Below are 22,306 nucleotides of genomic sequence, written 5' to 3'. Positions count from 1 at the left end.
AAGCCATCAAAATCCTCAAGGAGAAAGCAGGCAAAAACCTCTTTGATCTTGACCACAGCAGCGTTTTACTCAACACGTTCTGAAGGCAAGGAAACAAAAGCAAAAATGAACTATTGGGACCTCATCAAAATAACAAGCTTCTGCACAGCTAAAGAAACAATCAGCAAAACTAAAAGGCAACTGAGATTTTCCTGGTGGAGAGGGGGAAGATGGTGGCGTAGGAGGACGCTGGGCTCACCGCATCCTGCTGATCACTTAGATTCCAACTACACCTACCTAAATAACCCAGAAAACCGCCAGAAGACTAGCAGAACGGAGTCTCCGGAGCCAAGTGCAGACGAGAGGCCCACGGAAGAGGGTAGGAAGGGGGGCAAGGCAGTGTGCACTACACGGACTGGCGGGAGGGAGCTGGGGTAGAAGGGTGGCCCACTGGCCAAGCAGAGACCCCGAGTCTGGCTTGCAAAAGCGGAGGGGCCGGACGGAGTGTGTTCAGACAGCGAGCGGGACTTAACATCTGAAAGGTTATAAGTTAACAGCTCTGCTCAGAGAGCGGGAAAGCTGGAGGACAACGGGAGGGAGAGTTGCTGAGCCCCGGGAGGACAGAGCTCAGTTTGGTGGGGAACAAAGGCGCTCGCCAGCGCCATCTGCCTCATCCATCCCCCAGCCAAAATCCCAAAGGGAACCAGTTCCTTCCAGGGAACTTGCTTGCACCGCACAAACACCCAACGCTGTGTTTCTGCGGACCCACACCTCCGGCGGCAGGCCTGACTCCCTCCCGCTTCCGCAGGGCCCCTCCCGAAGCGGATCACCGAAGGAGAAGCGAGCTAAGCCTGCCCCTCCCGCCCCTGTACACCTTGCCTATCTACCCCAGCTGATACGCCAGATCCCCAGCACGACAAGCCTGGCAGGGTGCAAGTAGCCCAGACGGGCCACGCCACCCCACAGTGAATCCCGCCCCAGGAGGAAAAGAGAAGGCACACACCAGTCTGACTTTGGCCCCAGCGGTGGGCTGGGGGCAGACATCAGGTCTGACTGCGGCCTCACCCACCAACGTGAGTTATGCAGGACAGCACAGGGGAAGTGCCCTGTAGTTCCGCACCACTCCAGGAACTATCCAAAATGACCAAACGGAAGAATTCTCCTCAAAAGAATCTCCAAGAAATAACAACAGCTAACGAACTGATCAAAAAGGATTTAAACAATATAGCAGAAAGTGAACTTAGAATAATAGTCATAAAATTAATCTCTGGGCTTGAAAACAGTATAGAATACAGCAGAGAATCTATTGCTACAGAGATCAAGGGACTAAGGAATAGTCAGGAGGAGCTAAAAAATGTGATAAACGAGCTGCAAAATAAAATGGAAACGACCACGGCTCGGATTGAAGAGGCAGAGGAGAGAATAGGTGAACTAGAAGATAAAATTATGGAAAAAGAAGAAGCTGAGAAAGAGAGAAAAAAATCCAGGAGTATGAGGGGAAATTTAGAGAACTAAGTGATGCACTAAAGAGAAATAATATACGCATAATTGATATTCCAGAGGAGGAAGAGAGAGGGAAAAGTGCTGAAGGTGTACTTGAAGAAATAATAGCTGAGAACTTCCCTGAACTGGGGAAGGAAAAAGGCATTGAAATCCAAGAGGCACAGAGAACTCCCTTCAGACGTAACTTGAATCGATCTTCTGCGTGACATATCATAGTGAAACTGGCAAAATACAAGGATAAAGAGAAAATTCTGAAAGCAGCGAGGGATAAACGTGCTCTAACATATAAAGGGAGACCTGTAAGACTCCTGACTGATCTCTCTTCTGAAACTTGGCAGGCCAGAAAGGAATGGCAGGAGATCTTCAATGTGATGAACAAGAAAAATATGCAGCTGAGAATCCTTTATCCAGCAAGTCTGTCATTTAAAATAGAAGGAGAGATAAAGGTCTTCCCAAACAAACAAAAACTGAAGGAATTTGTCACCACTAGAACAGCCCTACAAGAGATCCTAAAGGGGATCTTGTGAGACATCGCTACAAGCATAAAACATACAGACATCACAATGACTCTAAACCCATATCTTTCTATAATAACACCGAATGTAAATGGACTAAATGCGTCAACCAAAAGACATAGGGTATCAGAATGGATAAAAAAAACCAAGACCCATCTATTTGCTCTCTACAAGAGACTCATTTTAGACCTGAGGACACCTTCAGATTGAGAGTGCGGGGATGGAGAGCTATTTATCATGCTACTGGAAGTCAAAAGAAAGCTGGAGTTGCCATACTTATATCAGACAAACTAGACTTTAAATTAAAGGCTGTAACAAGAGATGAAGAAGGGCATTATATAATAATTACAGGGTCTATCCATCAGGAAGAGCTAACAATTATAAATGTCTATGCACTGAACACGGGAGCCCCCAAATATGTAAAACAATTACTCATAAACATAAGCTACCTTATTGATAAGAATGTGGTAATTGCAGGGGACTTTAATACTCCAATTACAACAAAGAATAGCTCATCTAGACACAGGATCAATAAAGGGCGCTGAATGATACATTGGATCAGATGGACTTGACAGATGTATTTAGAACTCTGCATCCCAAGGCAACAGAAGATACTTTCTTCTCGAGTGCACATGGAACATTCTCCAAGATAGATCACATACTGGGTCACAAAACAGCCCTTCATATGTATACAAGAATTGAAATCATACCATGCATACTTTCAGACCACAATGCTATGAAGCTGGAAATCAACCACAGGAAAAAGTCTGGAAAACCTCCAAAAGCATGGAGGTTAAAGAACACCCTACTAACGAATGAGTGGGTCAACCAGGCAATTAGAGAAGAAATTTAAAAATATATGGAAACAAACGAAAATGAAAATACAACAATCCAAACGCTTTGGGATGCAGCGAAGGCAGTCCTGAGAGGAAAATACATTGCAATCCAGGCCTATCTCAAGAAACAAGAAAAATCCCAAATACAAAATCTAACAGCACACCTAAAGGAAACAGAAGCAGAACAGCAAAGACACCCCAAACCCAGCAGAAGAAGAGAAATAATAAAGATCAGAGCAGAAATAAACAATATAGAATCTAAACAAAACTGTAGAGCAGATCAATGAAACCATGAGTTGTTTTTATGAAAAAATAAACAAAATTGATAAACCTCTAGCCAGGCTTCTCAAAAAGAAAAGGGAGATGACCCAAATAGATAAAATCATGTATGAAAATGGAATGATTACAACCAATCCCTCAGAGATACAAGCAATTATCAGGGAATACTATGAGAAATTATATGCCAACAAACTGGACAACCTGGAAGAAATGGACAAATTCCTAACCACCCACATGCTTCCAAAACTTAATCAGGAGGAAATAGAAAGCTTTTGAACAGACCCATAACTAGTGAAGAAATTGAATCAGTTATCAAAAATCTCCCAACAGATAAGAGTCCAGGACCAGATGGCTTCCCAGGGGAGTTCTACCAGATGTTTAAAGCAGAAATAATACCTATCTTTCTCAAGCTATTCCAAAAAATAGAAAGGGAAGGAAAACTTCCAGACTCATTCTATGAAGCCAGAGTTACTTTGATTCCTAAACCAGACAGAGACCCAGTAAAAAAAGAGAACTACAGGCCAATATCCCTGATGAATATGGATGCAAAAATTCTCAATAAGATACTACCAAGTCGAATTCAAAGCGTATAAAAAGAATTATTCACCATGATCAAGTGGGATTCATTCCTGGGATGCAGGGCTGGTTCAACATTCGCAAATCAATCAACGTGATACATCACATTAATAAAAAGAAAAGATAAGAACCCTATGATCCTGTCAATTGATGCAGAAAAGGCCTTTGACAAAATTCAGCATCCTTGCTTAAAGGATGCTTGCTTAATAAAAACCCTCGAGAAATTCGGGATAGAAGGAACATACTTAAAGATCATAAAAGCCATTTATGAAAAGCCCACAGCTAACATCATCCTCAATGAGGAAAAACTGAGAGCTTTTTCCCTGAGATCAGGAACATGACAGAGATGTCCAGTCACACCGCTTTTGTTTAACATAGTGTTGGAAGTTCTAGCATCAGCAATCAGACAACAAAAGGAAATCAAAGGCATCAAAATTGGCAAAGATGAAGTCAAGCTTTCACTTTTTGCAGATGACATGATATTATACATGGAAAATCCGACAGACTCCACCAAAAGTCTGCTAGAACTGATACATGAATTCAGCAAAGTTGCAGGATACAAAATCAATGTACAGAAATCAGTTGCATTCTTATACACTAATAATGAAGCAACAGAAAGACAAAGAAACATCCCATTCACAATTGCAGCAAGAAGTATAAAATACCTAGGAATATATCTAACCAAAGATGTAAAAGATCTGTATGCTGAAAACTATAGAAAGCTTATGAAGGAAATTGAAGAAGATATAAAGAAGTGGAAAAACGTTCTGTGCTCATGGGTTAGAAGAATAAATATTGTTAAAATGTCAATACTACCCAAAGCTATCTACACATTCAATGCAATCCTAATCAAAATTGCACCAGCATTCTTCTCGAAGCTAGAACAAGCAATCCTAAAATTCATATGGAACCACAAAAGGCCCCGAATAGCCAAAGTAATTTTGAAGAAGAAGACCAAAGCAGGAGGCATCACAATCCCAGACTTTAGCCTCTACTACAAAGCTGTCATGATCAAGACAGCATGGTATTGGCACAAAAACAGACACATAGACCAATGGAATAGAACAGAAACCCCAGAACTAGACCCACAAACGAATGGCCAACTAATCTTTGACAAAGCAGGAAAGAACATCCAGTGGAAAAAAGACAGTCTCTTTAACAAATGGTGCTGGGAGAACTGGACAGCAACATGCAAAAGAATGAAACTAGACCACTTTCTCACACCATTCACAGAAATAAACTCAAAATGTATAAAGGACCTGAATGTGAGACAGGAAACCATCAAAACCCTAGAGGAGAAAGCAGGAAAAGACTTCTCTGACCTCAGCCACAGCAATTTCTTATTGACACATCTTCAAAGGCAAGGTAATTAAAAGCAAAAATGAACTACTGGGACCTTATGAAGATAAAAAGCTTCTGCACAGCAAAGGAAACAACCAACAAAACTAAAAGGCAACCAACGGAATGGGAAAAGATATTTGCAAATGACATATCGGACAAAGGGCTAGTATCCAGAATCTATAAAGAGCTCACCAAAATCCACACCTGAAAAACAAATAACCCAGTGAAGAAATGGGCAGAAAACATGAATAGACACTTCTCTAAAGAAGACATCCGGATGGCCAACAGGCACATGAAAAGATGCTCAACGTTGCTCCTCATCAGGGAAATACAAATCAAAACCACACTCAGATATCACCTCACACCAGTCAGAGTGGTCAAAAGGAACAAATCAGGAGACTATAGATGCTGGAGAGGATGTGGAGAAACGGGAACCCTCTTGCGCTGTTGGTGGGAATGCAAATTGGTGCAGCCACTCTGGAAAACAGTGTGGAGGTTCCTCCAAAAATTAAAAATAGATCTACCCTAAGACCCAGCAATAGCACTGCTAGGAATTTACCCAAGGAATACAGGAGTACTGATGCATAGGGGCGCTTGTACCCCAATGTTTATAGTAGCACTCTCAACAATAGCCAAATTATGGAAAGAGCCTAAATGTCCATCAACCGATGAATGGGTAACGAAATTGTGGTTTATATACACAATGGAGTACTACGTGGCAATGAGAAAGAATGAAATATGGCCCTTTGTAGCAACGTGGATGGAACTGGAGAGTGTGATGCTAAGTGAAATAAGCCATACAGAGAAAGACAGATACCATATGTTTTCACTCTTATGTGGATCCTGATAAACCTAACAGAAACCCATGGGTGAGGGGAAGGGGAAAAAAAAAAAGAGGTTAGAGTGGGAGAGAGCCAAAGCATAAGAGACTCTTAAACACTGAGAATAAACTGAGGGTTGATGGGGAGTAGGAGGGAGGGGAGAGTGGGTGATGGGTATTGAGGAGGGCACCTTTTGGGATGAGCACTGGGTGTTGTATGGAAACCAATTTGACAATAAATTTCATATATTGAAAAATAAATAAAAGGTGATTTAGAGAACAAAAAAAAAAAAAGGCAACTGATGGAATGGGAGAAGATATTTGCAAATGACATATCAGATAAAGGGTTAGTATCCAAAATCTACAAAGAACTTGTCAAACAATGCCCAAAAAACAAATAATCCAGTGAAGAAATGGGAAAAGACATGAATAGACGCTTCTCCAAAGAAGACATCCAGGTGGCCAACAGACCCATGAAAAAATGCTCAACATCACTCATCATCAGGGAAATACAAATCAAAACCACAATGAGATACCACCTTACACCTGTCAGAATGGCTAACATTAACAACTCAGGCAACAACAGATGTTGGCAAGGATGCAGAGAAGGAGGATCTCTTTTGCATTGTTGGTGGAAATGCGAGCTGGTTCAGCCACTCTGGAAAACAGTATAGAGGTTCCTCAAAAAACTAAAAATAAAACTACCCTACAACCCAGCAATTGCACTACTAGGCATTTATCCAAGGGATACAGGTGTGCTGTTTCGAAGGGACACATACACCCCCATGTTTATAGCAGCACTATCAACAATAGCCAAAATATGGAAAGAGCCCAAATGTCCATCGATGGATGAATGGATAAAGAAGTGGTATATATATACAATGGAATATTATTCAGCAATCAAAAAGAATGAAATCTTGCCATTTGCAACTACATGGATGGAACTGGAGGGTATTTTGCTCAGTGAAATTAGAGAAAGACAAAACTCATGTGACTTCACTCATATGAGGACTTTAAGAGACAAAACAGATGAACATAGGGAAGCAAAACAAAAATAATATAAAAACAGGGAGGGGGACAAAACAAAACAGACTCATAAATGTGGAGAACAAACAGGGTTGCTGGAGGGGTTGTGGGAGGGGGGATGGGCTAAATGGGTAGGGGCATTAAGGAATCTACTGAAATCATTGCTTCAATATATAGTAACTAGTTTGGATGTAAATTTTAAAAAATAAAAAATAAAGTTAAAAAAAAAATACTGATTATAGGCACCTCACTCGGGTAGTCTGATTTTTAGTAGGTTAGCATTTCAGGTGATTCTGCAGTGGGTCATAGATCTCACTTTGGAAAACATTGAGATAAATATTTGTGAATTGGAATCCTACTTGAGATCCCAGAACTGTTATATCATTTAAATGATTTTAAATATTTTTGAAAGAGGTGTGGTTATCCAAAGGGCATTTTGATATGTTAATAGCATTTAATGACCATACATTAAATATTTGACTCATTGAAATTTTGTTATTTGTGGGAGTATCTGTTAAAAGTCACTGGTTTTGGGTAATATTTAATTTTTTTGCAACAAAATTCAGTTTCACAGAAAGCCAACAAAATACAAAATGATATATTAAAGAATGGGTTTGGATAGATAATTTTTTGCCTTATAGGAGCTGATGAAAATCATTAACAAAAGTTTCTGAACATGTATATCAACATAAGCAAATATATGTAAACAAAAATGTAGTTTGAGTTGCAAGATTTTGGAAACAGGCAAACCACAATTGTGGATTGCCTTGTTCTTCATTCAGTCTTTTTTTTCTTTCTTTTGAATTTTTTTTTTTTTTTAGTTGAAGTATAATGACACAATTTTGTATTACTTTCAGGTGTACAGCATAGTGACTTGAGATTTTATATGTTATAAAATGCTCACCACCCTTAAATGTAGCTATTATCTGTCACCATACAAAGTTATTACAATATTATTGACTGTATTCCCTATGCTGTACTCTTCATCCCAGTAACTTATTTTATGACTGAAAGTTTTTACCTCTAAATCTCCTTCACTAGTTCCACCCATCCCCCCCATCCCTCTTCCCTCTGGCAAACACTAGTTCTCTGTGTTTACAAGTCTTTTTCTATTTGTTTTGTTTTGTTTTGTAGATTCCACATATAAGTGAAGTCGTATTTATCTTTCTCTCACTTATTTTAATACCCTCTTGGTCAATCCATGTTGTCATGAATAGCAAGATTTCATTATTTTTTGTTGCAGAATAGTTCAACCTCTATATACACCACGTTTTTTTTTAATCCATTCATCTATTGATGGATTTAGGTTGGCTATTGTAAATAATGCTGTAATAAACATACAAGTCCATATATTGTCTCAAATTAGTGTTTTCATTTTCTTTGGGTAAGTACCCAGAATTGTAATTCCTGGGTCAGTGGTATTTTTATTTTAATTTTTTGAAGAAATTCCGTACCATTTTCTACAGTGGTCACACCAATTTATTTTCCCACCAGGAATGCACAAGGGTTCCCTTTATTCCACATCCTTCTCAAAACTTCTTATTGTTACTTCTTGTCTTTTTGACTAGCCATCCTAGATAATGTAAGATTATATCTCATTGTGGTTTTGATTTACATTTCCTTGATAGTAATGCTGAGCATCTTCTCATGTGTGTCTCTTTGCCGTCTGTACATCATCTTTGGAGAACTATTCAGGACCTCTGCCCATTTTTTAATCAGAGTATTGGGGAGTTTTGGTGTTGGGTTGTATAAGCTGTTTATATATTTTGGATGTTAACCATTTGTTGGATATATCATTTGCACAGATCTTCTCCATTCAGTAGATTGCCTTTTCATTTTGTTGATCGTTTCCTTTGCTGCGCAAAACCTTTTTATTTTGATGTAGTCCCAATAATTTATTTTTGCTTTTGTTTTCTTTGCCTTGGGAGACATATGTAGAGAAATATTGCTAATATTGATATCCAAGAGATTACTGTCTGTGTTTTTGTTGTTTTTGTTTTTAGTTTTGTAGTTTCAGGTCTTCCATTAGATCTTTAATCCATTTTGAGTTTATCTTTGTATATGGCATAACATAGTCATCTAGTGTCATTATTTTGCATGTAGCTGTCCAGGTTTTTCAATCCATTCTTAGAAGAGACTCTCCTTTCCCCATTGTATATTCTTGCCTCCTTTGTCATAGACTAATTGAGCATATAAACATGGATTTATTTCTGGTGTCTCATTTCTATTCCATTGATCTATGTGTCTGTTTTTGTGTCCATACCATACTGTTTTGATTACTGTAACTTTGTAGTATAGTTTGAAAACTGGGATTGTGATACCTCCAGCTTTGTTCTTTCTCAAGGTTATTCTGGCTATGGGGCGAATTTTGCGGTTCTGTACAAATTTTAGGATTGTTTGTTCTGGTTCTGTGAAAAATGCTCTTGGTATTTTGAAAGAGATAGCATTGAATTTATAGACTGCTTTGGATGGCATTATGGACATTTTAACAGTATTCTTCCAATCCGTGACAAGGGTATATGTTTACATTTATTTGTGTTGTCTTCAATTTCTTTCATCAGTGTCTTATAGTTTTCAGAGTACAGGTCTTTCAGCTCTTTGGTTAGTTTTATTCCTAAGTATTTTATTATTTTTGGTGTGATTATAAATGGGATTTTTTTTCTTAATTTCTTTTTCTGCTACTTTGTTGTTAGTATATAGAAACAATAGTTTTCCTTATATTTAAAAAAAATTTTTTTTAATGTTTATTTATTTTTGCGGCAGAGAGAGAGAGGGATACACAGGATTGGAAGCAGGATCCGGGCTCTGAGCTGTCAGCACAGAGCCCAACGCAGGGCTCAAACCCACAAACCATGAGATCGTGACCTGAGCCGAAGCTGGATGCTTATCCAAGTGAGCCACCCAGGCGCCCCAACAGTCTTCCTTATATTAATTTCTGTATCCTATAATGTAACTGAATTCATTTATTAGTTCTAATAGGCTTTTTTGGTAGAGCCTTTAGGGTTTTCAATACATAGTATCATATCATCTGCAAATAGTGACAGTTTTCTTTCTTACCCAATTTGGATACTTTTTAGTTCTTTCTTTTATCTGTTTGCTATGGCTAGGACTTCCAGTATTATGTTGAATAAAAGTGGTGAGAGACTTGTTTCTATTCTGATCTTAGAGGAGAGTTTTCAGCTTTTCACCATTGAGTATGATGTTAGCTGTGGGTTTTTTATATGTGGCCTTTATTATGTTGAGTTATATTTCCTCCACATCCACTTTGCCAAGAGTTTTTGTCATGAACGCATGTTGAATTTTGTCAAATGCTTTTTCTGCTTCTACTGAGGTGATATTTTATCCTTCATTTTGTTAATGTGGTTGTATCATGTTGATTGATTGGCAAATATTGATCCATCCTTACATTTCTGGGGAAAATTGTAGTTGATCATCATGGTTGGTGATACTCTTAATGTATGTTGAAATCAGTTTGCTAATATTTGTTGATGATTTTTGCATCTGTGTTCATCAAGGATATTGGCCTATAAAATTTTTTGTGATGTCTTTATCTGGTTTTGGTATCAGAGTAATGCTGGCCTAATGAAATGAATTTGGATTTTTTTTTTCTATTTTGAAATAGTTTGAGAAGAATAGTTATTAACTCTTTTTTTAATAACTTGGTGAAATTCACCTAGAAAGTCATCTGGTCCTAGATCTCTGTTTATTGGGAGTTTTTTGATTGCTGATTCAATTTTGTTACTAGTAATTAGTCTGTTTGGATTTTCTATTTCTTCCTTATTCAAGGTTAGAAAATTGTATGTTTCTAGAAATTTATCCATTTCTTCTAGGTTGTCCAATTGGTGGCATATAATTTTTCATAGTAGTCTCTTACAAAATTCTTTTTGTTTCTATGCTATTGGTTGTAACTTCTCTTTCATTTCTGATTTTGTTATTTGAATCCTTTTGATGAGTCTGTCTAAAGGTTTATCAATTCTTTTTTATCTTTTCAAAAACCAGCTCTTAATTTCATTGATCTTTTCTACTTTTCTATCTCTATTTTATTTATTTCTGTTCTGTTTTGTCTGAGTTACTTTCTTCTACTAACTTTGGGTTTTGTTTGTTCTTGTTTTTCTAGTTCCTTTAGGTATAAGATAGGATGGCTTATTTGAGAATTTTCTTGATTCTTTTTAAAAAAAAATTTTTTTTTAACGTTTATTTTTATTTTTGAGACAGAGAGAGAGCATGAACGGGGGAGGGTCACAGAGAGAGGGAGACACAGAATCTGAAACAGGCTCCAGGCTCCGAGCTGTCAGCACAGAGCCCGACGCGGGGCTCGAACTCACGGACCGCGAGATCGTGACCTGAGCCGAAGTCGGCCGCTTAACCGACTGAGCCACCCAGGCGCCCCAATTTTCTTGATTCTTAAGAAAAGCCTGTATCACTATAAACTTCCCTCATAGAACTGCTTTTATGACTCCCAAAGATTTTCAACTTTATGTTACCGTTTTCCTTTGTCTGCATATATTTTTTAATTTTCTCCTTGTTTTCTCCATTGACCCATTGGTTGTTTAATATCATTTTGTTTAGTTTGCACGTGTTTTGGGTTTTTTTCCCAGTTTTCTTAATTAACTTCTAATTTCATACCATTGTGCTCAGAAAAGATACTTGATGTGATTTCCATCTTAAATCTATTGAGACTTGTTTTATGGCCTAACGTGATCTGTCCTGGAGAGTGTTCCATGTGCCCTCAAAAAGTACATATATTCTGCTGATTTGGGAAGAAATATTCTGCATCTATTAAATTCATCTGATCTGTTGTGTGGTTCAAAGCCACTGAAGTCTGTTTTTTCTGATGTAAGTATTGCTGCACCAGGTTTTGGGGGGTATGGGGGAGTGGGGAACTGATATTTGCATGGAATATCTTTTTACATTCTCTCACTTTTCAGTAGGCTGTATGTGTCTTGAGTCTGAAGTGAATCTCTTGTAGGCAGCATGTAGATGGACTTACCTTTTTTATCCATTCAGTCATTCTATGTCTTTTCATTGGAGCATTGAGTTCATTTACATTTGAAGTAATTATTGATAGGTATGTAAGTATTGTCTTTTGGTAATTGTTTTCTGTTTTTGTGGTTCTTTCCTGTTCTTCTCTTGCTCTCTTCCATAATGATTGATGACTTTTTTTAGTGCTCTGCTTGTATTCTTTTCTATTTTTTGTGTATCTTCTATATTTTTTTGGTTTTTGGTTGCTATGAGGTTCATATATAACATCCCAGATATATAACACATTTGAAAGGCACATTTTCACTCTACCTCCCCACATTAAACTTTCATACTAGGTTTATAAGTGATTGATCTACCAACTTCATTATGTGTTTACCAGTAAAATTTTTCCCTTTCATAATTTTCTTCTACTCATAGCCTTTTCTTTTCTGCTTAAAGAAATCCCAGTTAAAAAAATAAAATTTAAAAAAAAAAAGAAATCCCTTTAACATTTCTTATAGGCCAGTTTAGTGATGATGAACTCCTTTAGCCTTTTTTTTTTTTTTTTAAATATCTCTCCATAAATTCTGAATAACAGTCTTGCTGGGTAGAGTATTCTTGGTTGTAGGTTTTTTTCTTTCAGCACTATGTATATATCATTGCCACTCCCTTCTTACCTACAAAGTTTCTGCTGAAAAGTTAGCTGATAGCCTTATGGAGGTTCTCTTGTACAAAACTAGTTGCTTTTTCTCTTTCTTCTTTTAAGTCTCTCTCTTTAATTTTTGACATTCTATGTGTTATGTGTCTTGATGTGAACCTCCTTGGTTCATCTTTTTTCAGGCTTTCTGTACTTGGACCTGGATATCCAACATCCTTGAACCTGGATGTCCATTTCCTTCCCCAGGTTAAAGAAGTTTTCAGCTATCGTATTTTCAGATAATTTTTTTGCCCCTTTCGCTCTCTCTTTTCCTTCTTGGATCACTATAATGTAAATGTTAGTATGCTTATTGCTGTCTCAGAGGTATAACCTAACCTTGTTGTTGTTGCTTTTAATTCTTTTTTTCTTTCTGCTGTTCCATTATTTTGCTTTCCGTTATTCTATCTTCTAGATAGCTACTGCTATCTAGCTGCTTCTAGATAGCTTCTAGACATCCTCTAATCTGCTGTTAATTCCTTCTAGTGTTTATTTTATTTCAGTCATTGTATTCTTAAGCTCTGATTGGTTCTTTTTATATTTTCCATCCCTTTGTTGAAGTTCTAAGTTCATCCACTCTTTTCTCAAGTCAGTGAGGATCTCTATGATTATTACTTTCAACTCTTTATCAGCTAGATTACATTTCTCTGTTTCACTTAGTTCAAAAGTTGTTTTGTCTTATTATTTCATTTGGAGTATATTCCCTGGCCTTCTCATTTTGTTTCACTTTCTGTGTTTGTTTCTATGAATTAGGTGGAACACCTACGTCTTCCAGTCTTGAAGGTATGGCCATGTATAGGAACATCCCCTGCATAGACTGTATGTCTGGAAACGTAGGCTGGCTGGCTGGAGATATAGCAGGTGCGGGCTGAAGATCTGGGGGCAGTCTGTGTCAGGGGTACCCTGATGGACCAGTTGAACAGCCACACATCTGGCTGCTCCATGCAGGGGGCCCTGTCATAACAGCTGGCGCTGGAACAAGCACAGGCCAGGGTGTCCCCAGGGTACTCCACACCAGGGCTATTTTGGCAAGAGGGCTGAAGCTATAGTCATTGCAGGCTAGGGGTGTCCCATTACCTGCTACACTGGGGTAGCTTTGTTGGGAGGGCTAGAGCTGGGATGTTTGGAGGCAGTGGTGCCATCTTAGGTATATAACTGCAACTGGTGTTGGCTAGGGACCCAGGGCTCACCAAGGTAGCAGGCCACCTAGAGTGCCCAGACCCTGCTTCCCTCTATACTATCAAGGTTGAGGAGAAACATAAACAGTGGTGTTCACCAGCACCTCTGGCAACTCAGAGAGTTCTAGCTATTCCTTCACTGTTTGGTGGACACTCTAGGGTGGTAAATGGGTTTCCTTCAATTCTAGTCTAGTTTCCCTTTAATCCGCAGCTTTTTCCTGTGTCCTAGGGTGGGCAAATCTTCTGGTCCCTCAGTACTGTCCCTCACCACTGCATTTCACAGCATTGGGGGTCATGTTCCTGTCATTACCATGTTTCTGTCTCTCCTACCCCTCTCTATGTGGTACCTCTGTCTTTTATACAGAAACTGTTCAGTCAGCCCTCAGTTCTTTGGGCAAAATTGCTCCATATGTAGGTATAGATTTGGTATGTTGATGGGTGGAGGGGAATTCAGAGTCTTCCTACACCACCATCTTGGACCTCCCTCCCCATTAGGTTTTTTCTTTTTTTAACGTAAGCTCTACACCAAACATGGGGCTTGAACTCTTGACTTCAAGATCAAGAGTCGCATGCTCCACTGAGCCATCTAGGCCCCCCTCCCATTTGGGTTTTTACGTAGATGACCATTATCATCTGCAAGTATTGACAATTTTGTCTCCTATCCATTCTTATATCTTGTATTTTCTTTGTGACACATTAATGGTGTCTGTTTTGGCCAGGCCTCTAGTCTGCAGAGGAAGCATCAGCAGTGAGAGCAGGTTTCCTGGAGTGGGTCTCAGTCTAAGAGGGATGCACCTGAAATTCCTTCATTAAGTGTGATTTTGTGTTAGTGAATCATCCTTGAATTCCTGAACTCCCATGATGGTTCTGTTATTTTTTACTACTATTTTTTTTTTTTAAATAAGCTCTACACCCAACATGGTGCTCAAACTAAAGACCCTGAGATGAAGAGTTGCATGCCCCACCAACTGAGCCAACCCCTGGGTTAGCTATTTTCTAATTTAGAATTTTTCATTTTTATTCTTTGATGAACTTTTTTTGTCTTTATCTGGTTTTAGAAGCAAGGTTATATTAGCTTATAACCCAAATAACATATCTAATTCTTTTTTTTTAAGTTTTATTTATTTATTCTGAGAGAGAGAGAACGAGTGGAGGGGCGGATAGACAGGGAGAAAGACAGTCCCAAGCAGGCTCCACCATGGCAGCACTGAGCAGGGGTTCGAACTCATGAACCATGAGAGATCATGACCTGAGCCGAAACCAAGAGTTGGATGCTTAACCGACTGAGCCACCCAGGTGCCCCAGATATCTAATTCTTTAAAGCTTAGCACCAGCCCTCAGGGTTTGAAGGTTCTTGAGAGCATCTTTGGTTACCATTTCAATTTCTTTCGTGACTATTGAACTATTATTCATGGGGTTATTTAAAATTGAGTACGTTTTTATTTTATAGCCAGTGATACTTAATTAAATTTTGTATATATGTTCCTGTATGTATATTCTAAAGAGCCTTTTTCAGTTGAATGTTTGAACAAGGCCATAAGTCCAAAATTGTGAAATAGTTGATCAGGTGTTTCTTTGTTAATGCTCATAACTTAAACCTACTAAATATCCTTCCAGTAGATGAGCCAAATGGCCGAAGCTGGCTGGAGCAGCATGTTGTTCATCAGTACTGGACAGCCAGATCCTCAAGGTTTCCTCATAGTTTACATTTGCATTCCAATTTAGCCTCTGTCTGGTAAGAAGCTAAGTTTTTCATTTAATGTGTTAATAGAATAAACTTTGATATTTTAATATTTGCTTTAAATTTGTGGTTTAAATCAAGTACTTCCCTAAAATTTAAACTTGTTTTTTTTAAACAATTCTAATTGAACATAGTTTTAAATTATTTAATTATTTTTAAAATGAGATTAATTATTTAATTATAATCTGTCTTTTGACTTATTTTTGAAGTGAGTGGATTGGTTTAAATTAGGCCATTTATTTGATTTCTGTTTTAATGCACTTATTACAAAATCACAATTACTATTTGCCCAAACAATACACAGTTTTAAGCATTTGACTCAGTCAGATGTAATATAATATATATATTATTATATATATATAATATAATAATTGGAATTATTCTCAAAGTACTTCTGTTAGAGTATTACAGTTGACATGTAGAAATGAGTATGGGAGGGCATTTAAAGCATATTATGTTTATTTGCCTTATTAATTACTTGTTAAATTACCACTAAAGGCATATATATTTTTTTAATGTTTATTTATTTTGAGGGAGAGAAAGAGAGCACACAAGGGGGGGTGGGGGGAGTGTCAGAAAGAGGGAGAGAGAATCCCAAGCAGGCTCCACACTGTCAGCACAGATGTCAAGAGTCAGACAACCAGCTGAGCCACTCAGTCTCCCCTAAATGCATATATTCCTTAAAGCATGTAATTTTACTTCATGAGAAACCTTTTCATTGACATTTGTTGTTTACTGTCTAATAGGGACCAACACTTGTATAGCAGTGACCCATTATATGTTCCTGATGACAGAGTTTTTGTTACTGAGACACAGGTTATTCGGGAAACCTTATGGTAAGATCTATTAACCTAAGTATTCATGTAGAAGATTTTATTAGTGAGAAGCCAGAATTTTAGTTTATAAGGAAAAGTATTCACAGTTTCTTTACATGCTTTCTAAAAATAGGCCCTTGGGTTTAACCTAAAACTGTTTCTAGTGCTCCCCTACAGGTAGCCTGGGGTCCTCAGTAAACCCATATTTCAGAATTGATTGTGGAGATTATGAGAATTTGGTATGTTTGCTTCTTTCCCATTTTAAATAATTTAGTATATGATTTAATTATATTAAACCATTACTTTTTTAATATCTGAGTTCAAAGAAAGTTTCCTGGTTTGCTAACTGCTCTTAATAGGCAAGAGTTTATCAATGAGAGCCTGTGTCCTATACCTGGAAACCAGAAATCTAAGAATTTAGATTGTGTTCACACAAAAATGAAAATGAGAAATGCAACATGTAGTGCTGGTATTACTGAGATTTCTAGGTTATGGTCCTCTCTACCAAAAAGTATATTGACTTTCTTAAAAATGGGAAATCTGTTTGGGCCATCACAAAGAGGAGGAAATGCTTTAACAACACTATTTCAACTTCTCTGTAAGATAATATTGAAATACCTTGAGTCTTAAGTTAATCAGATAAAAAGATTGATGTCTCTTATTTTCTAATTATCTGACCTGTTTGCCCCCAACACCCAATTTTGAATCTTTTGTTAAAACTTCTTAGGCATTACTGTAATGAACATTTTTATAGATTTAAAGTACATTCATCTTTTTTATTTCATTTCAGGTTACTTTCAGGGGTAAAAAAGCTCTTTATATATCAGTTGATAGATGGGAAGGTAACTGTGAGAAACAGTATTATAGTAACTCATTTGACACATGTAAGTTATTTGTAATTTTTCTAATTAAAATTAAATAAAAGGATTTATGTAAACCTTGGTTATATAACTTTAGAACATTTTGCAATATTAAAATTAGTTATCAAATCTACTTAACGTCCCAAAGACCAAATTAAGTTATGCATCTTTACAATGCTAGAGAATTCTTTAATAGTGTGTGTTATATTCACATTTAGTTTCAATTTACGTGTTCTGCTTTTTGTCAGTTCTATATTGGAAAGCTGTATACTATAAATTTTTTGCTTGTAGCATATTTATTTACCTGATAGGTGTTTTTAAAAAGTATAAGCCACAATTCTATATTCTGTAGAAATTAATGCTTGTATTCCTTTGAGTATAAAACTAAATATTCATTTTGTTCTCTATTAAGCATAGTGTTTAAAACAGTCACAAAATAAATATTTTAGTGAAAGAATATGAATTTGAATGTTTATAGAAGACTCCACATGTTTGCGGTTTGCTTCTATTGTAGAGCTGTTTACGATCAGTGCTAGAACAAATAGCAGCATATGGCCAAGTTGTGTTTCGACTCCAGGAATTCATCGATGAAGTCATGGGGCACAGCTCTGAAAGCATGTTACCTGGAAATGGTTCTCTTCCCAAGAAGTTGACTGAAGCTCCCTTTAGGACATACCAGGCTTTCATGTGGGCCCTGTACAAATACTTTATTAGTTTCAAAAAGGAACTTACAGACATTGAGAAGTACATCATCAATAATGGTATTTAAATGTCCTTCCCTTCTACTCATAAGACATAAGTCATATTTTGAATGCCATCTAGGTTATTAACTGATAAAAGGTTTGAAAATTCTATTGCAAGTAAGTAATAATCATGATAATTTTTAAATCATTTTAAATTTGTATTTTAAGCCATTCCATTCCCTAAAAATCCAAATACTATAGAAAGTTTACAGTGAAATTATTCTTTCTATGCTATTTCTCCAGTCAAGTACTCAGTTCCCTTCCCAGAGGCAACCAAGTCATAAGTTTCTTGTGCATCCTTCCAGAAATAATTTAAACATATGCAAGCAATGCATATTCATATATACATACCTTGTAGTCTGTTAACTACTCTCTTCAAATTATTTTCTAATTTAAATTTTGAGGATTATATTATACAAAAATGTAAAGAGCCTCCTCATTCTTTTCTACAAATTCTTTTTTACAAAGATGTATGAATGTATCATAGGCTTATCGCCTTTTGTTTGTTGTGGACTTTTTTATTTTATTTTAGAGAGAGAGAACGCAAGCAGTGGGGAGAGGGGCAGAGAGGGAGAGAGAATCCCAAGCAGGCTCCATGCTTGGTGTAGAGCCTGATGCAGGGCTCAATCATATGACCCTGGAATCATGACCTCAGCCAAAATCAAGAGTTGGATGCTCAATTGACTGAGCTACCCAGGCACCCCCAACCACCCAACCAATCCCCTTTTGATGAACATTTAGGCTATTTCTGATCTTTTGCTATTGCCAACATTGCTGTAGTGATAACCACTAACATGTAATTGTACACACGAGCTGCAAGTTATAGCATAAATTGTTCATGGAATTGCTAAAGTTAAAGAGTATGTGATAGCATGTGTGATTTTGATACACATCACCACATGGTTTTCCACAGAGAACAGTTGCCAGCAATGTATATGAATACCTGTTTCCTTACACTCTTACCAACAGTGTGCTGTCAAACCTTTTGATCACCAGTATGACAGCTACAAAATGGTAACCAGGGTCAGCTCCCCTCCACCACTTTTATTTTCAACTACTACAAAAAATAGTACCCAGAAGACCTGTATTCTCATCATCCAACTTCCCCTATAACTTCCACCCTTGCATATAGTATGTTATCAAAACTAGGAAATTGACATTGGCACAATACATGTAATTGCTCTGCAGACCTGACATGAGTTTTACCAGTTTTGCAGGTACTTGATATTTTGTGGGGAGAGGAGTAATATCTTTGTGTATAGTTTTGTGACACTTTGTCACATGTATATATTTGTATATCCACTTCCATCTTCAGGATACGGAGCTCTGCCAATCCCATGAAAAAACTGGCTCTTGCTCCCCTTTGTAATAACCATCCCCTCACTAAAACAGTAGTCAACTGTTATCTGTTTATTTGCCCAGTGTAAGAATTGAAGTCGAGTTTAAGAATCACTTTTATTTCCTTTTCCCTGAAATTCAGTTACTTTATACATTATTTTTCTTCAGAGTTGTTTTTTCTTTAGGGAAATTAGCTCCTTACGAAATGAGATTAAAACCCACCACCCTCCAGTTTGCCATATCTTTCTATGACTTAGCTTTTATATCACATTCTGAATGCAGATATTCTTCCTTGCTAGTGAGTTTGATTCCTTGATAATTTTGCAGACACTACAATAACTCTTGCAATAGTGGTGGACAAGTTGTCACCTCGACTGGCTCAGCTCAAAGTTCTCCACAAAGTATTTAGTACTGGAGTAGCAGAAGTTCCACCTGACACTCGAAATGTTGTTCGGGCATCTCATCTGCTCAACACACTGTACAAGGCCATTCTTGAATATGACATTGTTGGAGAAGCCTCTGAGCAAACTGTATGTAAGACTTTTGTCCTTTCTAAGTTGTATGACTCCATTCTGTTCAGCCAAAGGAGTGGTGGATAGACTGTCATATAGTTCTTTGTAAAAATAGTACTTAAATCTTGTGTCAGACAGCTGTTCAGAGGGTGTTTTTGTTTTTAAAGAGAGAGTGTGTGAGTGGGGGAGAGTGGCAGAGGGAGGGAGAGAGAATCAATCTTAAGCAGGCTCCTTGCTCAGCACAAGCCTGACACTGGCCTCAATCCCATGACCCTGAGATCATGACTGGAGCTGAAATCAAGAGTTGGATACTCAACTGACTGAGCCACCCAGGCATCCTTTTGTTTTGGTTTTGGTTTTGGTTTTGGTTTTTTCAGAGTTTTAAAATTGGCTTCTAAATTCAAGGCTACAGGAAACTGGCTTCTTACCTTTAATCGCCAAGGTCACCAGAAGGATGAAGCAAGAACAAAGCAAAGCATAAAAGCAAGATGTGAAAAATGCCTAGCTGACTTATTATAGATATTTGCAAGCAACTCTTCCTTGAATAGAAATACAAATCTATTATATGAGGTATCTAGAGTAGTCAAATTCATAGAAACAGAAAGTAGAATGGTGGCTGCCAGGGACTGGGGAGAGGAGAAAAGAGAAGATATTTAATAGGTACAGAGTTCCAATTTTGCAGCATGCCAGAGATCTGTTTTCACAACAATATGAATATACTTAACACTACTGAATTGTACACAGGTTTGTACTGCAGGTTTGTTTGGTCAGATACACATTTTGTTTGGATGTTTGGATACACATGCACTAGGTATATTTCCTAGTTTGGTGATGTAACTTTTCTCACCATTTTGATACTTCAGTTCAGTATAAAACAGGTTGATTTCTTTCAGCTATGCAGTTTTTTTTTACTATTTGGAACTATAGTAGAATGAAATCATTTCCTCATTCCAAATGGACATTTTGCTAATAGTGTGCTTTAGATAGGATAAGCGTGCCTCAGTTTGGACTATCCTATTTAGAACTGTTGTTCCTCTTTAATTTTCACTCTCAAGAGAGTCCTGGTATGGACTACAGACAATATGGTCATCTCATATTTAGGTGAGTTTTCATAAGGATTTTATAGAGTATGTTTTGGATTTTTAATTTCTTTTTGTCAAAAAACAATTACTTTTGAAAAGGTGTTTCAGAAATGTTTAAACTTCATTTTATCCAGAGACAAGGGGGTTCTGAGAGTTGATTGTGCACACTCTGTCCTCAGGTCTCCCTGCTGTTCTCTCTCTGGGTGGAAACAGTAAGACCCTACCTGCAGATTGTGGACGAGTGGATCGTGCATGGGCACCTATGTGACTGCGCTAGGGAGTTCATCATCCAGAGGTTGGGTCCTATGCACAGCTCGGGAGACCTGGGGTGCTGCTCATACCTTTTTTCTCTCACAGGAAAATAATGCACTTTTGTAGTTCAGGTGATACTGAGGGAGACCAGTGCAGTGACAGACTATGTTTTTACCATAAACAAGTTGTATTGAATTTTTATAGAAGATGTCAGGAATCAGCCAAAAATATGTCTCCCAAGTTTTATGTCAGTTCACAGCTTTCCTTAGCAAATTCTGCTTTTTAAATGATAGTGTGTTTATGGTTGGCTGGTATAGTAAAAGGCATATTGCTTCCTAAAGAGGGAATTTAGGTGATAATAAGTGGCTTCAACTAATTGCTGTTATAAATTAATCAGTAGGATAAAAGATTTGAAAATATTACAGAATATGCCTCGAGTACATTTATTTTTCCAAATTAGCTGGCTTTTTTAACCTTCTTAATAAAATATTTAAGAAAACAATTAAGGAAAATCATAATTCACTTATGATTTCCCCTTCAGTTAATTGATTTTTCTGAGCAGAATCATACAAACTGCAAATGTAGAACTCTCTTAACTCACTTTTAAGTTATGCACTCTGTTTAGATGTGTGGTTTTTATGGATAGCTATCCATTTAACTCATCAGAAAGGAGACTGTTAAGTCCTTACAACTCTGAAAAGGTAACCCTGCTTATACACTGCAGATGTAAATTAGCTAGCCTCCTTTAACTGAATCTCATGTCTGTTATTATATCGTTTTTCATCGATCTTACATGATAATTTTTGTGAAAATGGGATTCTGGCTGTTATTAGAGGGTGGTGAGTGACCATCATTTGATTGTTAAAAGCATTTCAGTTAAGAATCTGTACGGGTCGAAAAAAATGTAGAAGTGTGGAGATTACTTTTATAGGAAACGGCAAAATCGGTAAACTTTTATTCTACTTCTAAAGAGAATCAAAGTAATCATATTTTGTTTAATTCTAATTCAAGAAACTTTTTGTCATAGACTCTAAATCTGAAGTTCTCTTTTGGCCAGCAAAAGAGCAGGACACAGGATGAAAAGCAAGAGATGGCTAATATCCTGGAAGACAGGAGCCCCAAATAAGGGTCCTTGCCCCGTTTTTATTAAGATCAGAAGGCTTACAAACATGGCGATGGACATGCACAAAGAGAGACTGAATCTGTGAACATTAACTTGTAGACGTGAGGGAAAGGGAGTCTTGAAGATATTTG

At 37.4% G+C, this 22,306-nt stretch overlaps 1 protein-coding gene across 8 annotated transcripts in view; it reads left to right on the top strand.

The window, feature by feature from the left end:
• The window catches only part of TUBGCP5 (tubulin gamma complex associated protein 5), a 65,741-nt gene that overhangs the window by 28,290 nt on the left and 15,145 nt on the right, over positions 1 to 22,306 (top strand). For 2 of the 8 annotated variants that reach the window (XM_042941290.1, XM_042941293.1), the window contains exons 7-13: positions 13,285 to 13,392; positions 15,327 to 15,444; positions 16,197 to 16,286; positions 17,056 to 17,149; positions 17,640 to 17,886; positions 19,534 to 19,736; positions 20,980 to 21,095. In XM_042941290.1, coding sequence (XP_042797224.1) covers positions 13,285 to 13,392; positions 15,327 to 15,444; positions 16,197 to 16,286; positions 17,056 to 17,149; positions 17,640 to 17,886; positions 19,534 to 19,736; positions 20,980 to 21,095 — 976 coding nt within the window. Of the gene's footprint in view, positions 1 to 11,481; positions 11,712 to 13,284; positions 13,393 to 15,326; positions 15,445 to 16,196; positions 16,287 to 17,055; positions 17,150 to 17,639; positions 17,887 to 19,533; positions 19,737 to 20,979; positions 21,096 to 22,306 lie in introns of those variants that run through there. The other 6 variants (XM_042941297.1, XM_042941291.1, XM_042941294.1 and 3 more) reach the window with 6 other exon arrangements.

The sequence above is a fragment of the Panthera leo genome, chromosome B3 (assembly GCF_018350215.1).
Source record: "Panthera leo isolate Ple1 chromosome B3, P.leo_Ple1_pat1.1, whole genome shotgun sequence".
Taxonomy (NCBI): Eukaryota; Metazoa; Chordata; class Mammalia; order Carnivora; family Felidae; genus Panthera; species Panthera leo.
Note: the sequence above shows the minus strand (reverse complement) of the source record. Positions and strands in the feature narration are given on the sequence as shown.